This window comes from Salmo salar, chromosome ssa02, assembly GCF_905237065.1.
Source record: "Salmo salar chromosome ssa02, Ssal_v3.1, whole genome shotgun sequence".
Classification (NCBI taxonomy): Eukaryota; Metazoa; Chordata; class Actinopteri; order Salmoniformes; family Salmonidae; genus Salmo; species Salmo salar.
Window position 1 is genome coordinate 83,869,414 of NC_059443.1, and position 20,574 is coordinate 83,889,987.

A 20,574-nucleotide genomic window follows, 5' to 3' on the forward strand; every position below is an offset into this window, starting at 1 on the left:
AACACTTGGACAGACACACCGTCTATGATAGTAAATCATTTATTAAATGCATATTATGACCAGCATAAGCATTTAACAGGTACTGCTGCTTGGCTTTCTTCGTGATTATACAAATACCTGCTGTAGCGTTCCACTCTGAGGCTTTCTATTATAATAAGTCCTATAGCTACAGTTGCGCTCTAATATATCGGCACTTGATAACGGAGTTCAATGGAGCAGAATGTTCCGTTTCATCTTTTCAAAACGGGTTGAATGGCTTTTTTTTTACCCTGTAGGCACCTGCAACTTACCACAGATATAATACATCACACAGTAAACTAATCACCTGCCTCCAACCAAATTAAATTAGAATTCTGAATCATTTCCGTTAGGAAAAAAAGATTGCGGTCAGAGTGCAGTCTAACTGCAGTTATTCTGCAATTACTACGTCCAAAATACCACAGTCGACTGCATTTACTGCACTTTTAGGATTAGTCCATTATGTGTTTTTTTTTTTTATTTGAAGTGAAAAATCTCAACATCAGTTTAGATGAATTATTTTCTTGGTCCTGTGCTGTAAATCCAACAAATCCATGTGAACACCAAAACAAAATCCATGTAAACTAATTCCAGAAGCCAAAGTGAATCGTGCCGTATATTAGAGCACAGCTGTATGTCCAGGTACAACTATCAGTATAGAACACCTGATGGAACAGAAGAACATCGCTCACAAGCATTTCCTGGATTCTAAAACAAAGAAGATAGAAAAAAAACTAAGATGTGTCTCAAATGGTATCCTATTACCCTCTACATTTAACCAGAGCCTTATGGGAGTCCTATGGGTCCTGGTCTACCTAGTGCACTACTTTGACCAGAGTCCTATGGGAGCCCTATGGGTCCTGGTCTAACTAGTGCACTACTTTGACCAGAGTCCTATGGGAGCCCTATGGGTCCTGGTCTAACTAGTGCACTACTTTGACCAGAGTCCTATGGGAGCCCTATGGGTCCTGGTCTAACTAGTACACTATATAAAGGAATAGGGTGCCATGTGGAACAGAGACATCATTGTCATAGTAACAGTCTGTAACCCTAATCTCTTCCTCCTCCCTTCTCACTGCAGTGTGAACTCCTACACTAACGGTTAGAAAAGAAAAAGGACTGGAGTAATATGGTGACTAGATACTCCCTCAGTCACTCTGCCTATCCTGCACCATCCAATCCTTTTTAAAACAACGAGGGGGGGTGGAATGCACACTGCAGACAGAAGGGAGAGAAACAGGATTGAGCTGTTGTCTTTGGTCCCAGAGTCATAGTAATATTCACTGATTGAGGAGGCTACATGTTATCTAGCTAACAGCCTAGTGCTGCTTCAGACAACTCCTTTACCCGAGTCCACATGGCATGCAGAACCACAGGCAGAGTTATACGGACAGACTGAGAGGAGTTGATTCTGGGAAATGGCTGCCGTGCTTCTAGCAGATGCTAGGCTCAACAGAGACAGACAGAAAGGAGTTGTCTTCAACAGCAGCAGAGACAGACAGACGCAGAGAAGCAGAAAGGCAAAGAGGTGAGATGTCTTCATATCCCGGCTGGTTGACAGAAGGTCAATGTCATAGTATCAGACTATCTTGAGATCCTTCATGGCAGACTCCAGACTCTGGGAACAGAAGAAGATATTTAGACATCTCTTCATGGCTCACTGCACAACTATTCCAGATGTACCTTATCACCGTCGTCATGACAACTAGAGTAACTTGTCAGACTTTGCTGCCTGTGTGTGTAGTGTAGTGTAGGTGTGTGTAGTGTAGGGCTGTAGGTGTGTGTGTGTGTAGTGTAGGTGTGTGTAGTGTAGGTGTGTGTACCTTGACGTCCCATATGACCATTCCTCCGTCCATCCCAGTGGTACAGAACTTGGAACACTTAATCTTTCCTCCCTCCAGCACAGAGATCTGACTGGAATACAAAGAGACCGTTAGCACACACACACACACACACCCACACAGTCATTACGACCTCAGAAATACACACCCCCCCACCCCACCTGATGCTGTTCTTGTGCAGACTCTCCAGTCCCTGCTCGGTGGTCTCGGACGAGGTAGCTCGGCGGTCCAGGTTCTGGAAGCGTTCCCTGGCGCTGATCCCTCTCTGAGACGTCTGCTTGGGAACGTCCAGCTTCCCTCCGAACGTTACTGAGCCCTTAGCACCGTCATACACAAACAGCACCGGGTAGCAGTCATGGCCCTAGAGAGAGGAGAGAGACACAGTGAGACAGACACAGGAGAGAGAGGGGAAGTGTGTGTGTGTGTGTGTGTGTGTGTGTGTGTGTGTGTGTGTGTGTGTGTGTGTGAGAATGTACTCACAGCGGCCACCAGGCTGTTTTCAGTGATAAAGCTGACACACAGCAGAGGAAGGGTCTCAGAGCTCAGACTGCTGATCCTAGAATACACACAGAGAGAGAGGGATAAGACTGCTCATCCAAGAATACACAGAGAGAGAGAGGGATCAGACTGCTGATCCTAGAATACACACAGAGAGAGGGATCAGACTGCTGATCCTAGAATACACACAGAGAGAGAGAGGGATCAGACTGCTGATCCTAGAATACACACAGAGAGAGAGAGGGATCAGACTGCTGATCCTAGAATACACACAGAGAGAGAGAGGGATCAGACTGCTGATCCTAGAATACACACAGAGAGAGAGAGATCAGACTGCTGATCCTAGAATACACACAGAGAGAGAGAGATCAGATTGCTGATCCTAGAATACACACAGAGAGAGATCAGAGGTCGACCGATTAATTAGGGCCGATGTCAAGTTTATTTTTTATTTTTTGACACCTTTATTTAACTAGGCAAGTCAGATTAAGAACACATTCTTATTTTCAATGACGGCCTAGGAACGGTGGGTTAACTGCTTTGTTCAGGGGGGATTCGTTTTTGCAACCTTCGGTTACTAGTCCAACGCTCTAACCACCTGCCTTACATTGCACTCCACGAGGAGCCTGCATGGCAGGCTGACTACCTGTTACGCGAGGGCAGCAAGAAGCCAAGGTAAGGTGCTAGCTAGCATTAAACTTATCTTATTAAAAAACTATCAATCTTAACATAATCACTAGTTAACTACACATGGTTGATGATATTACTAGTTTATCTAACGTGTCCTGCGTTGCATATAATCGATGCGTTGCCTGTTCATTTCTCATTGAATCACAGCCCACTTCGACAAACGGGTGATGATTTAACAAGCGCATTTGCGAAAAATGCACTGTCGTTGCACCAATGTACCTAACCAGAAACATCAATGCCTTTCTTAAAATCAATACACAAGTATATATTTTTAAACCTGCATATTTAGTTAATATTGCCTGCTAACATGAAATTGTGTCACTTCTCTTGCGTTCATTGCACGCAGTCAGGGTATATGCAACAGTTTGGGCCGCCTGGCTCGTTGCGAACTAATTTGCCAGAATTTTACGTAATTATGACATAACATTGAAGGTTGTGTAATGTAACAGGAATATTTAGACTTATGGATGCCACCCGTTAGATAAAATACGCAACGGTTCCGTATTTCACTGAACGAAAAAAAAAGTTTTGTTTTCGAGATGATAGTTTCCGGATTCGACCATATTAAATGACCTAAGGCTCGTATTTCTGTGTTTATTATAATTAAGTCTATGATTTGATAGAGCAGTCTGACTGAGCGGTGGGAGGCACCAGCAGGCTCGTAAGCATTCATTCAAACAGCACTTTAGTGCGTTTTGCCAGCAGCCCTTCGCTGTGCTTCAAGCATTTCGCTGTTTATGACTTCAAACCGGGTGGGTATAATTTGTGGAACGTTCCAACAGGAATCTATTCCAAAAACTTCGTAAATAACAAGGTTGCCAAAAAACAACGCATACAAAGTTGTATAGCGGCAGAATAAGATACCGGGTAGGGAGTGGTCTATTTCATTGCGTTTTTCACTCATCACGTTTATTCCGAAAAATGTCTGTCCTCACTCTGGTTGCCTATGGACAAACATTAAGAATAAGCTACGTGGTGAGTTGATGCCTATTCGGCAGCTAGTTAGCTAGGTTTGTATGCGTTGCTACTTTGTATGCGTTGTTGGTTGGCAACCTTTTACTTTACGTTTTTTGGAACAGATTCCTGTTGGAACGTTCCACAAATTATACCCACCCCTTCAATCCTATCAACTCCCAAGATTAGGCTGGTGTAACCGATGTGAAATGGCTAACTAGTTAGCAGGTGCGCGCTAATAGCGTTTCAAACGTCACTCGCTCTGAGACTTGGAGTAGTTGTTCCACTTGCTCTACATGGGTAACGCTGCTTCGAGGGTGGCTGTTGTCGATGTGTTCCTGGTTCGAGTCCAGGTAGGAGCGAGGAGAGGGGCGGAAGCTATACCGTTAAACTGGCAATACTAAAGTGCCTATAAGAACATCCAATAGTCAAAGGTATATGAAATACAAATCGTATAGAGAGAAATAGTCCTATAATTCCTATAATAACTACAACCTAAAACATCTTACATGGGAATATTGAAGACTCATGTTAAAAGGAACCACCAGCTTTCATATGTTCTCATGTTCTGAGCAAGGTACTTAAACGTTAGCTTTTTTACATGGCACATATTGCACTTTTACCTTCTTCTCCAACACTTTGTTTTGCATTATTTAAACCAAATTGAACATGTTTCATTATTTATTTGAGGCTAAATTGATTTTATTGATGTATTATATTAAGTTAAAATAAGTGTTCATTCAGTATTGTTGTAATTTTCATTATTACAAATAAATAAATAAAATTAAAAACCGGCCGATTAATCGGCAACGGCTTTTTTTGGTCCTCCAATAATCGGTATCGGCGTTGAAAAATCATAAAATCGGTCTACCTCTAGATCAGACTGCTGATACCAGAACACACACAGAGATCAGTGTTCCCTCCCCCTCTCCTTACGTGCTGGTCTTGCCTCCCTCTGCGATCGCCACAGTAGAGTCATGTGATGTCCAGGCCAGGCGGTTCCCGCTGTGGGAGAAACAGACCCCGTGGACCCATCCCCCTCCTGCCCCCTCTCCAGCCCCCGCTGAGAGCCCAGACTCAAACAACACCTCCCCAAAGGGCATCTTGGACCCCCACACTGTGGGGCCGGGCTTCTCCTCCACCTCCTTAATGTAGGCCGAGAACACCCTGGGGGAGAGGGAAGAGAATTAAGTAGATTAGAGTAGAGAAGAGAGTTGAATGAGAGTGATCAAGAGTGATTTCACTCTTGAAGTATGGTTGAAACATGGTCTGACGGTCTGTCTGTCTCTACCTGCATTTGAAGTCAGAGGATCCAGCCGCCAGCAGCACGTTGTTAGGATGCCAGTCCAGACTGAGGACGGTGGAACGGATCGGCTTCTTGATGTGCTTACAGACCCACCTGGGAATAACAGGGTTGAAACGTGGTTGAAGGAAGTACTGCACTGTGTAGGACAGGGACTAGGATGGTATTTAGGATGCAGCCTGTTACGTAGGACAGGGACTAGGATGGTATTTAGGATGCAGCCTGTTACATAGGACAGGGACTAGGATGGTATTTAGGATGTAGCCTGTTACGTAGGACAGGGACTAGGATGCAGCCTGTTACGTAGGACAGGGACTAGGATGGTATTTAGGATGCAGCCTGTTACATAGGACAGGGACTAGGATGGTATTTAGGATGTAGCCTGTTACGTAGGACAGGGACTAGGATGCAGCCTGTTACGTAGGACAGGGACTAGGATGCAGCCTGTTACGTAGGACAGGGACTAGGATGGTATTTAGGATGTAGCCTGTTACGTAGGACAGGGACTGGATGCAGCCTGTTACGTAGGACAGGGACTAGGATGCAGCCTGTTACGTAGGACAGGGACTAGGATGGTATTTAGGATGAAGCCTGTTACGTAGCATCTTTTCACTCCCTCCTCTCCACATTTTCTTCCTCTGTTTCTGCTGCTAAAGCCACTTTCTACCACTCTAAATTCCAAGCATCTGCCTCTAACCCTAGGAAGCTCTTTGCCACCTTCTCCTGAATCCCCCTCCCCCTCCTCCTCCACCCTCTCTGCGGACGACTTTGTCAACCATTTTGAAAAGAAGGTTGACGACATCCGATCCTCGTTTGCTAAGTCAAACGACACCGCTGGTCCTGCTCACACTGCCCTACCCTAAGCTTTGACCTCTTTCTCCCCTCTCTCTCCAGATGAAATCTCACGACTTGTGACGGCCGGCCGCCCAACAACCTGCCCGCTTGACCCTATCCCCTCTCTTCTCCAGACCATTTCCGGAGACCTTCTCCCTTCCTCACCTCGCTCATCAACTCATCCTTGACCGCTGGCTACGTCCCTTCCGTCTTCAAGAGAGCGAGAGTTGCACCCCTTCTCAAAAAACCTACACTCGATCCCTCCGAAGTCAACAACTACAGACCAGTATCCCTTCTTTCTTTTCTCTCCAAAACTCTTGAACGTGCCGTCCTTGGCTAGCTCTCTTGCTATCTCTCTCAGAATTACCTTCTTGATCCAAATCAGTCAGGTTTCAAGACTGGTCATTCAACTGAGATTGCTCTTCTCTGTGTCACGGAGGCTCTCCGCACTGCTAAAGCTAACTCTCTCTCCTCTGCTCTCATCCTTCTAGACCCATCTGCTGCCTTTGATACTGTGAACCATCAGATCCTCCTCTCCACCCTCTCCGAGTTGGGCATCTCCGGCGCGGCTCACTCTTGGATTGCGTCCTACCTGACAGGTCGCTCCTACCAGGTGGCGTGGCGAGAATCCGTCTCCGCACCACGTGCTCTCACCACTGTTGTCCCCCAGGGCTCAGTTCTAGGCCCTCTCCTATTCTCGCTATACACCAAGTCACTTGGCTCTGTCATATCCTCACATGGTCTCTCCTATCATTGCTACTCAGACGACACACAATTAATCTTCTCCTTTCCCCCTCTGATAACCAGGTGGCGAATCGCATCTCTGCATGTCTGGCAGACATATCAGTGTGGATGACGGATCACCACCTCAAGCTGAACCTCGGCAAGACGGAGCTGCTCTTCCTCCCGGGGAACGACTGCCCGTTCCATGATCTCGCCATCACGGTTGACAACTCCCTTGTGTCCTCCTCCCAGAGTGCTAAGAGCCTCGGCGTGACCCTGGACAACACCCTGTCGTTCTCCACTAACATCAAGGCGGTGACCCGATCCTCTAGGTTCATGCTCTACAACATTCGCAGAGTACGACCCTGCCTCACACAGGAAGCGGCACAGGTCCTAATCCAGGCACTTGTCATCTCCCGTCTGGATTACTGCAACTCGCTGTTGGCTGGGCTCCCTGCCTGTGCCATCAAACCCCTACAACTCATCCAGAACGCCGCAGCCCGTCTGGTGTTCAACCTTCCCAAGTTCTCTCACGTCACCCCGCTCCTCCGCACACTCCACTGGCTTCCAGTTGAAGCTTGCATCCGCTACAAGACCATGGTGATTGCCTACGGAGCTGTGAGGGGAACGGCACCTCCGTACCTTCAGGCTCTCATCAGGCCCTACACCCAAACAAGGGCACTGCATTCATCCACCTCTGGCCTGCTGGCCCTCCTACCTCTGAGGAAGCACAGTTCCCGCTCAGCCCAGTCAAAACTGTTCGCTGCTCTGGCACCCCAATGGTGGAACAAGCTCCCTCACGACGCCAGGACAGCGGAGTCAATCACCACCTTCCGGAGACACCTGAAACCCCACCTCTTTAAGGAATACCTAGGATAGGATAAAGTAATCCTTCTAACCCCCCTACCCTCCCCCCCAAAAAAGATAGATGTACTATTGTAAAGTGGTTGTTCCACTGGGTATCATAAGGTGAATGCACCAATTTGTAAGTCGCTCTGGATAAGAGCGTCTGCTAAATGACATAAATGTAAACGTAGGACAGGGACTAGGATGCAGCCTGTTACATAGGACAGGGACTAGGATGGTATTTAGGATGAAGCCTGTTACGTAGGACAGGGACTAGGATGGTATTTAGGATGCAGCCTGTTACAGAGGACAGGGACAAGGATGAAGCCTGTTACATAGGACAGGGACTAGGATGGTATTTAGGATGAAGCCTGTTACTTGGACAGGGACTAGGATGAAGCCTGTTACATAGGACAGGGACTAGGATGGTATTTAGGATGCAACCTGTTACATAGGACAGGGACTAGGATGGTATTTAGGATGCAGCATGTTATAGAAGACAGGGAACAAAGCTGAAACCCAGTCCTGTCTAGTCCTCACCAGTCATTCTCCTGTTCTCTATAACAGATACAGTTAAAGCCAGTCCTGTCTAGTCCTCACCAGTCATTCTCCTGTTCTCTATAACAGATACAGTTAAAGCCAGTCCTGTCTAGTCCTCACCAGTCATTCTCCTGTTCTCTATAACAGATACAGTTAAAGCCAGTCCTGTCTAGTCCTCACCAGTCATTCTCCTGTTCTCTATAACAGATACAGTTAAAGCCAGTCCTGTCTAGTCCTCACCAGTCATTCTCCTGTTCTCTATAACAGATACAGTTAAAGCCAGTCCTGTCTAGTCCTCACCAGTCATTCTCCTGTTCTCTATAACAGATACAGTTAAAGCCAGTCCTGTCTAGTCCTCACCAGTCATTCTCCTGTTCGAAGTAGCAGATGGAAATAAGGCGTGATCCGCTGCCCACAGCGAACTTGTTCTCCCGGGGAGACCAGCTGACACAGCGAGCAGCCCGGTTGATACGGAGGATGACCAGGGTGGGCTTCCACACCTCCCCCTTCAGAGACCAGACATACGCGTTACGATCCGTCCCACAGGTCACGATACGGTTACTGTCTGGAGCCCAGTCTATACCTGGAGAGATGGGAGGGGGGGGGACATGAAGAGTTACTGTCTGGAGCCCAGTCTATACCTGGAGAGATGGGAGGGGGGGACATAAAGAGGTACTGTCTGGAGCCCAGTCTATACCTGGAGAGATGGGAGGGGGACATAAAGAGTTACTGTCTGGAGCCCAGTCTATACCTGGAGAGATGGGAGGGGGGGACGGACATAAAGAGTTACTGTCTGGAGCCCAGTCTATACCTGGAGAGATGGGGGGGGGCATAAAGAGTTACTGTCTGGAGCCCAGTCTATACCTGGAGAGATGGGGGGGGGGCATAAAGAGTTACTGTCTGGAGCCCAGTCTATACCTGGAGAGATGGGGGGGGACATAAAGAGTTATCGAGAACAGGGCCAGAAACAAGAACTCTGTAATACAGTGAGGGAAAAAAGTATTTGATCCCCTGCTGAATTTGTACATCTGCCCACTGACAAAGAAATGATCAGTCTATAATTTTAATGGTAGGTTTATTTGAACAGTGAGAGACAGAATAACAATAAAAAATATCCAGAAAAACACATGTCAAAAATTTTATAAATTGATTTGCATTTTCATGAGGGAAATAAGTATTTGACCCCTCTGCAAAACATGACTTAGTACTTGGTGGCAAAACCCTTGTTGGCAATCACAGAGGTCAGACGTTTCTTGTAGTTGGCCAGCAGGTTTGCACACATCTCAGGAGGGATTTTGTCCCACTCCTCTTTGCAGATCTTCTCCAAGTCATTAAGGTTTCGAGGCTGACGTTTGGCAACTCGAACCTTTAGCTCCCTCCACACATTTTCTATGGGATTAATGTCTGGAGACTGGCTAGGCCACTCCAGGACCTTAATGTGCTTCTTCTTGAGCCACTCCTTTGGGCCATTGTCATGCTGGAATACCCATCCACGACCCATTTTCAATGCCCTGCCTGAGGGAAGGAGGTTCTCACCCAAGATTTGACGGTACATGGCCCTGTCCATCATCCCTTTGATGCGGTGAAGTTGTCCTGTCCCCTTAGCAGAAAAACACCCCCAAAGCATAATGTTTCCACCTCCATGTTTGACGGTGGAGATGGTGTTCTTGGGGTCATAGGCAGCATTCCTCCTCCTCCAAACACGCTGAGTTGATGCCAAAGAGCTCCATTTTGGTTTCATCTGACCACAACACTTTCACCAGTTGTCCTCTGAGTCATTCAGATGTTCATTGGCAAACTTCAGAGGGGCATGTATTCTTGAGCAGGGGGACCTTCCGGGCACTGCAGGATTTCAGTCCTTCACGGCGTAGTGTGTTACCAATTGTTTCCTTGGTGACTATGGTCCCAGCTGCCTTGAGATCATTGACAAGATCCTCCCGTGTAGTTCTGGGCTGATTACTAACCGTTCTCATGATCATTGCAACTCCACGAGGTGAAATCTTGCATGGAGCCCCAGGCCGAGGGAGATTGACAGTTCTTTTGTGTTTCTTCCATTTGCGAATAATAGCACCAACTGTTGTCACCTTCTCACCAAGCTGCTTGGCGATGGTCTTGTAGCCCATTCCAGCCTTATGTAGGTCTACAATCTTGTCCCTGACATCCTTGGAGAGCTCTTTGCTCTTGGCCATGGTGGAGAGTTTGGAATCTGATTGATTGATTGCTTCTGTGGACAGGTGTCTTTTATACAGGTAACAAACTGAGATTAGGAGCATTCCCTTTAAAACCTCTTGGGGCTAGGTGGGACGCTAGCGTGCCACCCGTGGTGCACTCCATCAACAGCAGGTGCATTTCAAGAGCGGCAAATTTGAATCCAAATAAATGTCAAAATTCAAATTTTTCAAAAATACAACTATGTTACACCATTTGAAAGATAAACATCTCCTTAATCTAACCACGTTTTACGATTTCAAAAAGGTTTTACGGCGAAAGCATAAATTTAGAGTATGTTAGGACAGTACATTTACAAGAGTTGTGTGTAATGTTTTGTCAAGTCAAAGACAGGGTCACCAAAACCATAAAACCAGCTAAAATGATACACTAACCTTTTACAATCTCCATCAGATGACACTCCTAGGACATTATGTTAGACAATGCATGCATTTTTAGTTCTATCAAGTTGATATTTATATCCAAAAACAGCGTTTTACTATGGCATTGATGTTGAGGAAATCGTTTCCCTCCAATAACCGGCAGTCAAGTCAGCGTCACAAATTAAATAATTAAAATTAGAAAACATTGGTAAAATATTATATTGTCATTTAAAGAATTATAGATTTACATCTTTTGAACGCAATCAACTTGCCAGATTTAAAAATAACCTTACTGGGAAATCACACTTTGCAATAATCTGAGCACTGTGCCCAGAAAAATACGCGTTGCGATACAGACTAGACGTCATGTTGGGGAGATCTAAAATCGAAAATACTATGTAAATAATCCATTACCTTTGATTCTCTTCATCAGATGTCACTTCCAGGTATCACAGGTCCATAACGAATGTAGTTTTGTTCAAAAAAGCTCATCATTTATGTCCAAAAATCTCCGTCTCGTTAGCACATGATGTAAGCCAGCCGGATTTCTCGTCATGAACGAGGGGAAAAAATATATTTCCGTTCGTTCAAACATGTCAAACGTTGTATAGCATAAATCATTAGGGCCTTTTTTAACCAGAACATGAATAATATTCAAGGTGGACGAATGCATAGTCTTTTATAACGTATTGGAACGAGGGTACCCAACATGAAGTAGCGCCAGGTGTCTAATGGGACATCACCGTTCCATGGCTCTTGTTCGGTCAGATCTCCCCTCCAGAAGACTCAAAACACTTTGTAAAGGCTGGTGACATCTAGTGGAAGCAATAGGAACTGCCAAAATATTCCTAAACCCCTGTGTTTTTCAATGGGATAGGTTTAAAGTCAATACAACACATCAGGTATCCACTTCCTGTCAGAAAATGTCTCAGGGTTTTGCCTGCCAAATGAGTTCTGTTATACTCACAGACACCATTCAAACAGTTTTGGAAACTTTAGAGTGTTTTCTATCCATATATAATAAGTATATGCATATTCTAGTTACTGGGTAGGATTAGTAACCAGATTAAATCGGGTACATTTTTTTTATCCAGACGTGCAAATGCTGCCCCCTAGACCCAACAGGTTAAGAGTGTGCTCCTAATCTCAGCTCGTTACCTGTATAAAGACACCTGGGAGCCAGAAATCTTTCTGATTGAGAGGGGGTCAAATACTTATTTTCCTCATTAAAATGCAAATCAATTTCTAACATTTCTAACATGCGTTTTTCTGGATTTTTTTGTTGTTATTCTGTCTCTCACTGTGCAAATAAACCTACCATTAAAATTATAGACTGATCATTTCTTTGTCAGTGGGCAAACGTACAAAATCAGCAGGGGATCAAATACTTTTTTCCCCCACTGTACATGCCTCTAAAATGTGTGCGTCTCTCACCTGTGACCTGGCCGTTGTGCTCCTTCAGTTCATGTATCTTGGTCCACTTGGTCCCATCCTTCTTATAGATGTGGACATCATGGTTGTTGGGGCACAGAGCAATCTCTACAGGGAGAGATCCCACACACACTATAAATCATTCTCTACAGGGAGAGATCCCACACACACTATAAATCATTCTCTACAGGGAGAGATCCCACACACACTATAAATCATTCTCTACAGGGAGAGATCCCACACACACTATAAATCATTCTCTACAGGGAGAGATCCCACACACACTATAAATCATTCTCTACAGGGAGAGATCCCACACACACTATAAATCATTCTCTACAGGGAGAGATCCCACACACACTATAAATCATTCTCTACAGGGAGAGATCCCACACACACTATAAATCATTCTCTACAGGGAGAGATCCCACACACACTATAAATCATTCTCTACAGGGAGAGATCCCACATACACTATAAATCATTCTCTACAGGGAGAGATCACACTCACTATAAATCATTCTCTACAGGGAGAGATCACACTCACTATAAATCATTCTCTACAGGGAGAGATCACACTCACTATAAATCATTCTCTACAGGGAGAGATCACACTCACTATAAATCATTCTCTACAGGGAGAGATCACACTCACTATAAATCATTCTCTACAGGGAGAGATCACACTCACTATAAATCATTCTCTACAGGGAGAGATCACACTCACTATAAATCATTCTCTACAGGGAGAGATCACACTCACTATAAATCATTCTCTACAGGGAGAGATCACACTCACTATAAATCATTCTCTACAGGGAGAGATCACACTCACTATAAATCATTCTCTACAGGGAGAGATCACACTCACTATAAATCATTCTCTACAGGGAGAGATCACACACACTATAAATCATTCTCTACAGGGAGAGATCACACACACTATAAATCATTCTCTACAGGGAGAGATCACACACACTATAAATCATTCTCTACAGGGAGAGATCACACACACTATAAATCATTCTCTACAGGGAGAGATCACACTCACTATAAATCATTCTCTACAGGAAGAGATCACACACACTATAAATCATTCTCTACAGGGAGAGATCACACTCACTATAAATCATTCTCTACAGGGAGAGATCACACTCACTATAAATCATTCTCTACAGGGAGAGATCACACACACTATAAATCATTCTCTACAGGGAGAGATCACACTCACTATAAATCATTCTCTACAGGGAGAGATCACACTCACTATAAATCATTCTCTACAGGGAGAGATCCCACACACACTATAAATCATTCTCTACAGGGAGAGATCCCACACTCACTATAAATCATTCTCTACAGGGAGAGATCCCACACTCACTATAAATCATTCTCTACAGGGAGAGATCCCACATACACTATAAATCATTCTCTACAGGGAGAGATCACACTCACTATAAATCATTCTCTACAGGGAGAGATCACACTCACTATAAATCATTCTCTACAGGGAGAGATCACACTCACTATAAATCATTCTCTACAGGGAGAGATCACACTCACTATAAATCATTCTCTACAGGGAGAGATCACACTCACTATAAATCATTCTCTACAGGGAGAGATCACACTCACTATAAATCATTCTCTACAGGGAGAGATCACACTCACTATAAATCATTCTCTACAGGGAGAGATCACACTCACTATAAATCATTCTCTACAGGGAGAGATCACACTCACTATAAATCATTCTCTACAGGGAGAGATCACACTCACTATAAATCATTCTCTACAGGGAGAGATCACACTCACTATAAATCATTCTCTACAGGGAGAGATCACACTCACTATAAATCATTCTCTACAGGGAGAGATCACACTCACTATAAATCATTCTCTACAGGGAGAGATCACACACACTATAAATCATTCTCTACAGGGAGAGATCACACACACTATAAATCATTCTCTACAGGGAGAGATCACACACACTATAAATCATTCTCTACAGGGAGAGATCACACACACTATAAATCATTCTCTACAGGGAGAGATCACACACACTATAAATCATTCTCTACAGGAAGAGATCACACACACTATAAATCATTCTCTACAGGGAGAGATCACACTCACTATAAATCATTCTCTACAGGGAGAGATCACACACACTATAAATCATTCTCTACAGGGAGAGATCACACACTATAAATCATTCTCTACAGGGAGAGATCACACACAGTATAAATCATTCTCTACAGGGAGAGATCACACTCACTATAAATCATTCTCTACAGGGAGAGATCACACTATATATCAGAGGGCTGTTGGTTCGTGTGAGTGTGTTTGCAACAGTATAGCGTGGGAAGCAAGGTCACACTCCTCTCACAGCATCTGTGTGTGTGTCTGTCTGTGTCTCTCTGTCTGTGTCTCTCAGCGTGTCTGTCTGCGTCTGTGTCTCCCAGTGTGTTTCTCTGGTGTCAGAGTTGAAACGGTCAGTTCACATCCTGTTTCTGTTTGTATGACTCACACACACTGTGGTTGTGTGTGTGGTTGTGCTCTGCCCAGACCTAGCATCCACTTTCAGCAGAGACCCAAGACTCAGATCGAAACAACCCAAATATGGAGTTAGTTTCCTGAGCTCTGTAGAACACCGAGACGTTTCTCTCTGAGAGACCCAGTGTGTGAACGCCACCCCTCTCGCTACAACAGGAAATACCTCCAGCCACACGGGACCCAATCACAGTCCTCCGTCAGACTCACTCAACTTAAGCCTGTTTTTGTTTTTAACTTGGATCAATTTCAGTTAGCTTGGCGTGTGTGTTTCAATAGGTTGTCTATCTGTAATGAACATCAAATTAACTTTACTTCAACTCAGCTTTGTGAGTCTGTTCAACACCATCTGAGCTGGGTTTCCACTAGTGATTCTACTTCTGTAGGGAGGAAGTCCTATTGACCAATCAGAGAGCGTGTCCTACTCACGAGTCCGGTCCTTGTTCCAGGAGTGGCAGCTGATTGGCTCGAGCAGGAAGCTGTGGTAAGCCATGGCCAATCGGGACAATGCAGAACCAGAAAGTGAGATGAGCTAATGAGAGGCTTCTGTAGTTCCTGTTGAATCAAAATAATATGTTTTGCACTAGACTGCAACGTCACACACAGTGTAAAATTGGTGATAAAAATCACCGTCTAACTGAAAACTTCAGAGAGAGACAGAGATACAGACAGTCAGGTCTAGGTTGTGTTAATCAGACTGAGGAATGCCCCTGTGGCATGAATTGAATGATGCAGGTCAAACACACACTGTATACAACATAACAGCAACACAACGTAGCCTGTAATACAGGAAATTGTCTGTTTAAAGTTGTCTGTCACGGCCGCATGTTCAATAAGGCATGTTGACTCGACACAGAACAGTGGCGTTTGAGTGTATTCGGGAAACTGGTCACTACAGCTGGAACAAAGTCCCTCTAGCTGCGGACTCTCTGCTGTAACGACCCTGGGTTTATAAACGCGGATATCGACTCTGCCGCAGGAGCAGGCTTTTGCGGCATAGTCGATAGCGCGCTGGACTTCGGGCTAGAAGGTCGAGGGTTCGAGGCTCTGCTCCCTGCCTGTTTCATTACACTACGTTGAAAACGTGTCATCTTACTAACTTTTCCTCGTAGTTTTCATTGTTTTGCGTTGTAAAAAAAAAAAGGTTTCTGCCTGTTTGTGTCAGTTATCAGTAGAAGCAACCAGACATGTCTGGACATGACCATTCAGCCGAGAGAACGCGCTACTTACCCTGAGATGGAGGGATGATACGGAAGGAGAGATGAATGGAGAGAACAGCTCGCGGACTCTGGCCAGTCGACGCGAATGCTACCGACAGAGTGGCAGAGAGAGAGAGAGAACAGACACTTCTGTAGAAGAGAAGGAGGTAGAAAAACTTGCTTCCGCTAAAAGAGGAACAGAGGGAGGGGTGAGGCCAGGGCGGGCGGGCAGGAAGGGAGGGAGGGGTGAGGCCGGGGGAGGGAAAACGAGCGGTTGAAGCAGAACTTGCTTCTGCAAATAAAGCGGGGGAGAAAATAGAAACTTCTGCAAAAAGAGAAGGGGAGAAGTTGAAACGACTTGCTTCTACAGAGAGGAAGGAGTTAAGATAGAAAATTCACATCTGCAACAGAAAAGGGAGGGAGCGTTGGGGTCGACTAGGGTAGGACAGGGGCGGTTCTGGGGGGGGGGGGCAGTGCCCCTGTGACCACAATTTTGGACCCCCTTGTGGCCCCCCTAAATGTGGAGTATGAAAATTTTTACATAACTCATTTTTACTATTGATCGTTTTTTACATCCGTTATTAGACAGTGACAACGCGGAACATGGTCTTTTGCCTGCAATGCAGTGAAGAAAACAATATGAGAACAACGTCTAATGTAACTGGCCCCTCTAACTGTACAACTGGCCCCAGCTTGGCCTCCCCAGTTGAAATGGTCTAGAACTGCCACTAGGAGGGAGAGAGATGGTAGATGAGACTCCCCTCTTCTTTATCCACCTTCCTTGTTTCTTGTTCTGTTCTACCAGACGCATGCGATCATTTCCTTCTGTTGGAAGGGCTGTCTGGCTCCTCCACACAAAGTAACAGACAGAGACAAAGACAGAAAACAGACGGGAGACTCAGTAGTGTAGACTAACAGACGGGAGACTCAGTAGTGTAGACTAACAGACGGGAGACTCAGTAGTGTAGACTAACAGACGGGAGACTCAGTAGTGTAGACTAACAGACGGGAGACTCAGTAGTGTAGACTAACAGACGGGAGACTCAGTAGTGTAGACTAACAGACGGGAGACTCAGTAGTGTAGACTAACAGACGGGAGACTCAGTAGTGTAGACTAACAGACGGGAGACTCAGTAGTGTAGACTAACAGACGGGAGACTCAGTAGTGTAGACTAACAGACGGGAGACTCAGTAGTGTAGACTAACAGACGGGAGACTCAGTAGTGTAAGTTGATTCTTTATTTCTTCTGCAGCTGAATTAGACACATCATAGATACATCCTCCATCTAATGACATAGGAACCATCCCAAATAGCACCCTAGTTCCTTTACAGTAAACTATTTCTGACCATGGCCCATAGGGATACAACAGAGGATAGCCGCTATAGGACTCTGGTCTAAAGTAGTGCACTATATAGGGAATAGTGTGCCACTTGGTCACATCGCTGCACAGCACATCCTTCAATGGTAACTTAGTGTTGTAGTGCCGTAGTCGCTTCAGAGACAAAACACCATACCTGTTATTATTATTATTATAAAATAAAAAACCCACTGATGTGGAATGGTACATCACGGGGTCGTCAAGTTGACCTATGACCCTTTAGCCTTCATTTACATAAACAATCAACGGTAATGTCATGTCAGCTCAGAGAGGGTGTGTGTGTGTGTGTGTAGTCAGTGCGTTTTAATCAGATACTTCTTAGCGTGGTCAGACTGTTACTGGCCGCTTGGAGGAGGGGGGTTGTCAGGGTAACGGGGGTGTTTAGCTGGTCCTTCACATGATCCTCAGCCCCTGGATGGACGCCTCCAGACTCTGAAGAGACAACAACACATTGGTCAATAACAGTCACCAGTCTACTGACTGAGTCTGGTCTACAGCTGGGGGCCATGTTGTCCTCTGTCAACATTCCAGTCCAGTGAATATCATTCATTACATTCTACTTTAAGGTTTGAAAAATCACAATGTGATGACAACTAATTAATGAAGCTGGCCAGGAATGTGTCTCTGTGTGTGTGTGTGTGTCTCACCTTGAAGTCCCAGATGGTCATGGCTCCATCGATACCCGTGGTACAGAACTTACGACAGTCCCTCTGGTCTCCCTCATAGATAGAGACTTGACTGGAGGAGAGACAATATTTATTTATTTATTTCACCTTTATTTAACCAGGTAGGCAAGTTGAGAACAAGTTCTCATTTACAATTGCAACCTGGCCAAGATAAAGCAAAGCAGTTCGACAACATACAACAGAGTTACACATGGAGTAAAACAAACATACAGTCAATACAGTAGAAAAATAATTCTATATACAATATGAGCAAATGAGGTGAGATAAGCGAGGTAAAGGCAAAAAAGGCCATGGTGGCAAAGTAAATACATTATAGCAAGTAAAACACTGGAATGGTAGATTTGTAGTGGAAGAAAGTGCAAAGTAGAAATAGAAATAATGGGGTGCAAAGGAGCAAAATAAATAAATACAGTAGGGGAAGAGGTAGTTGTTTTGGCTAAATTATAGATGAGCTATGTACAGGTGCAGTGATCTGTGAGCTGCTCTGACAGCTGGTAGTTAAAGCTAGTGAGGGAGATAAGTGTTTCCAGTTTCAGAGATTTTTGTAGTTCGTTCCAGTCATTGGCAGCAGAGAACTGGAAGGCGAGACGGCCAAAGGAGGAATTGGCTTTGGGGGTGACAAGAGAGATATACCTGCTGGAGCGCGTGCTACAGGTGGGTGCTGCTATGGTGACCAGTGAGCGGAGATAAGGGGGGACTTTACCTAGCAGGGTCTTGTAGATGACCTGGAGCCAGTGGGTTTGGCGACGATTATGAAGCGAAGGCCAGCCAACGAGAGCGTACAGGTCGCAGTGGTGGGTAGTATATGGGGCTTTGGTGACAAAACGGATGGCACTGTGATAGACTGCATCCAATTTATTGAGCAGGGTATTGGAGGCTATTTTGTAAATGACATCGCCGAAGTCGAGGATTGGTAGGATGGTCAGTTTTACGAGGGTATGTTTAGCAGCATGAGTGAAGGATGCTTTGTTGCGAAATAGGAAGCCAATTCTAGATTTAACTTTGGATTGGAGATGTTTGATGTAAGTCTGGAAGGAGAGTTTACAGTCTAACCAGACACCTAGGTATTTATAGTGGTCCACATATTCTAAGTCAGAACCGTCCAGAGTAGTGATGCTGGACAGGCGGGCAGGTGCAGGCAGCGATCGGTTGCAGGGTATATAACAGGGTCAGACAGTCCCTCTGGTCTCCCTCATAGTTAGACACTACAGTAGTGGCCAAAAGTTGAGAATGACACAAATATTAATTTTCACAAAGTCTGCTGCCTCAGTTTGTATGATGGCAATTTGCATATACTCCAGAACGTTATGAAGAGTGATCAGATGAATTGCAATTAATTGCAGTCCCTCTTTGCCATGCAAATGAACTGAATCCCCCCAAAACATTTCCACCTCATTTCAGCCCTGACACAAAAGAAACAGCTGACATCATGTCAGTGATTCTCTCGTTAACACAGGTGTGCGTGTTGACGAGGACAAGGCTGGAGATCACTCTGTCATGCTGATTGAGTTTGAATAACAGACTGGAAGCTTCAATAATTGCTTGGAATCATTGTTCTTCCTCTGTCAACCATGGTTACCTGCAAGAAAACACATGCCGTCATCATTGCTTTGCAATAAAAGGGCTTCACAGGCAAGGATATTGCTGCCAGTAAGATTGCACCTAAATCCACCATTTACCGGATCATCAAGAACTTCAAGGAGAGCGGTTCAATTGTTGTGAAGAAGGCTTCAGGGCGCCCAAGAAAGTCCAGCAAGCGCCAGGACCGTCTCCTAAAGTTGATTCAGCTGCGGGATCGGGGCACCACCAGTACAGAGCTTGCTCAGGAATGGCAGCAGGCAGGTGTGAGTGCATCTGCACGCACAGTGAGGCGAAGACTTTTGGACGATGGCCTGGTGTCAAGAAGGGCAGCAAAGAAGCCACTTCTCTCCAGGAAAAACATCAGGGACAGACTAATATTCTGCAAAAGGTACAGGGATTGGACTGCTGAGGACTGGGGTAAAGTCATTTTCTCTGATGAATCCCCTTTCCGATTGTTTGGGGCATCTGGAAAAAAGCTTGTCCGGAGAAGACAAGGTGAGCGCTACCATCAGTCCTGTGTCATGCCAACAGTAAAGCATCCTGAGACCATTCATGTGTGGGGTTGCTTCTCAGCCAAGGAAGTGGGCTCACTCACGATTTTGCCTAAGAACACAGCCATGAATAAAGAATGGTACCAACACATCCTCCGAGAGCAACTTCTCCCAACCATCCAGGAACAGTTTGGTGACGAACAATGCCTTTTCCAGCATGATGGAGCACCTTGCCATAAGGCAAAAGTGATAACTAAGTGGCTCGGGGAACAAAACATCGATATTTTGGGTCCATGGCCAGGAAACTCCCCAGACCTTAATCCCATTGAGAACTTGTGGTCAATCCTCAAGAGGCGTGTGGGACAAACAAAAACCCACAAATTCTGACAAACTCCAAGCATTGATTATGTAA

General features: G+C 45.2%; 2 protein-coding genes across 2 annotated transcripts in view; both read right to left on the reverse strand.

The window, feature by feature from the left end:
• Window positions 1-23: 23 nt before the first annotated feature.
• arc1b (Actin-related protein 2/3 complex subunit 1B) lies at window positions 24-16,129 on the reverse strand. The gene is given in 10 exon segments (NM_001173896.1): window positions 24-1,636; window positions 1,842-1,932; window positions 2,021-2,220; window positions 2,340-2,415; window positions 4,938-5,168; window positions 5,293-5,400; window positions 8,608-8,830; window positions 12,273-12,377; window positions 15,255-15,380; window positions 16,056-16,129. Coding segments are annotated over 9 exon segments (1,137 nt in total). The 5' UTR covers window positions 15,319-15,380; window positions 16,056-16,129; the 3' UTR covers window positions 24-1,597.
• A 1,116-nt stretch (window positions 16,130-17,245) lies between these two features.
• Window positions 17,246-20,574, reverse strand: part of arpc1a (actin related protein 2/3 complex, subunit 1A) — a 12,367-nt gene continuing 9,038 nt past the window's right edge. Inside the window, exons 9-10 of the mRNA XM_045711297.1 lie at window positions 18,052-18,142; window positions 17,246-17,836 (exon numbers count right to left, since the gene is read on the reverse strand). Of these exons, the coding sequence (XP_045567253.1) occupies window positions 17,798-17,836; window positions 18,052-18,142 (130 nt within the window). The 3' untranslated portion in view covers window positions 17,246-17,797. The remainder of the gene's footprint in view (window positions 17,837-18,051; window positions 18,143-20,574) is intronic.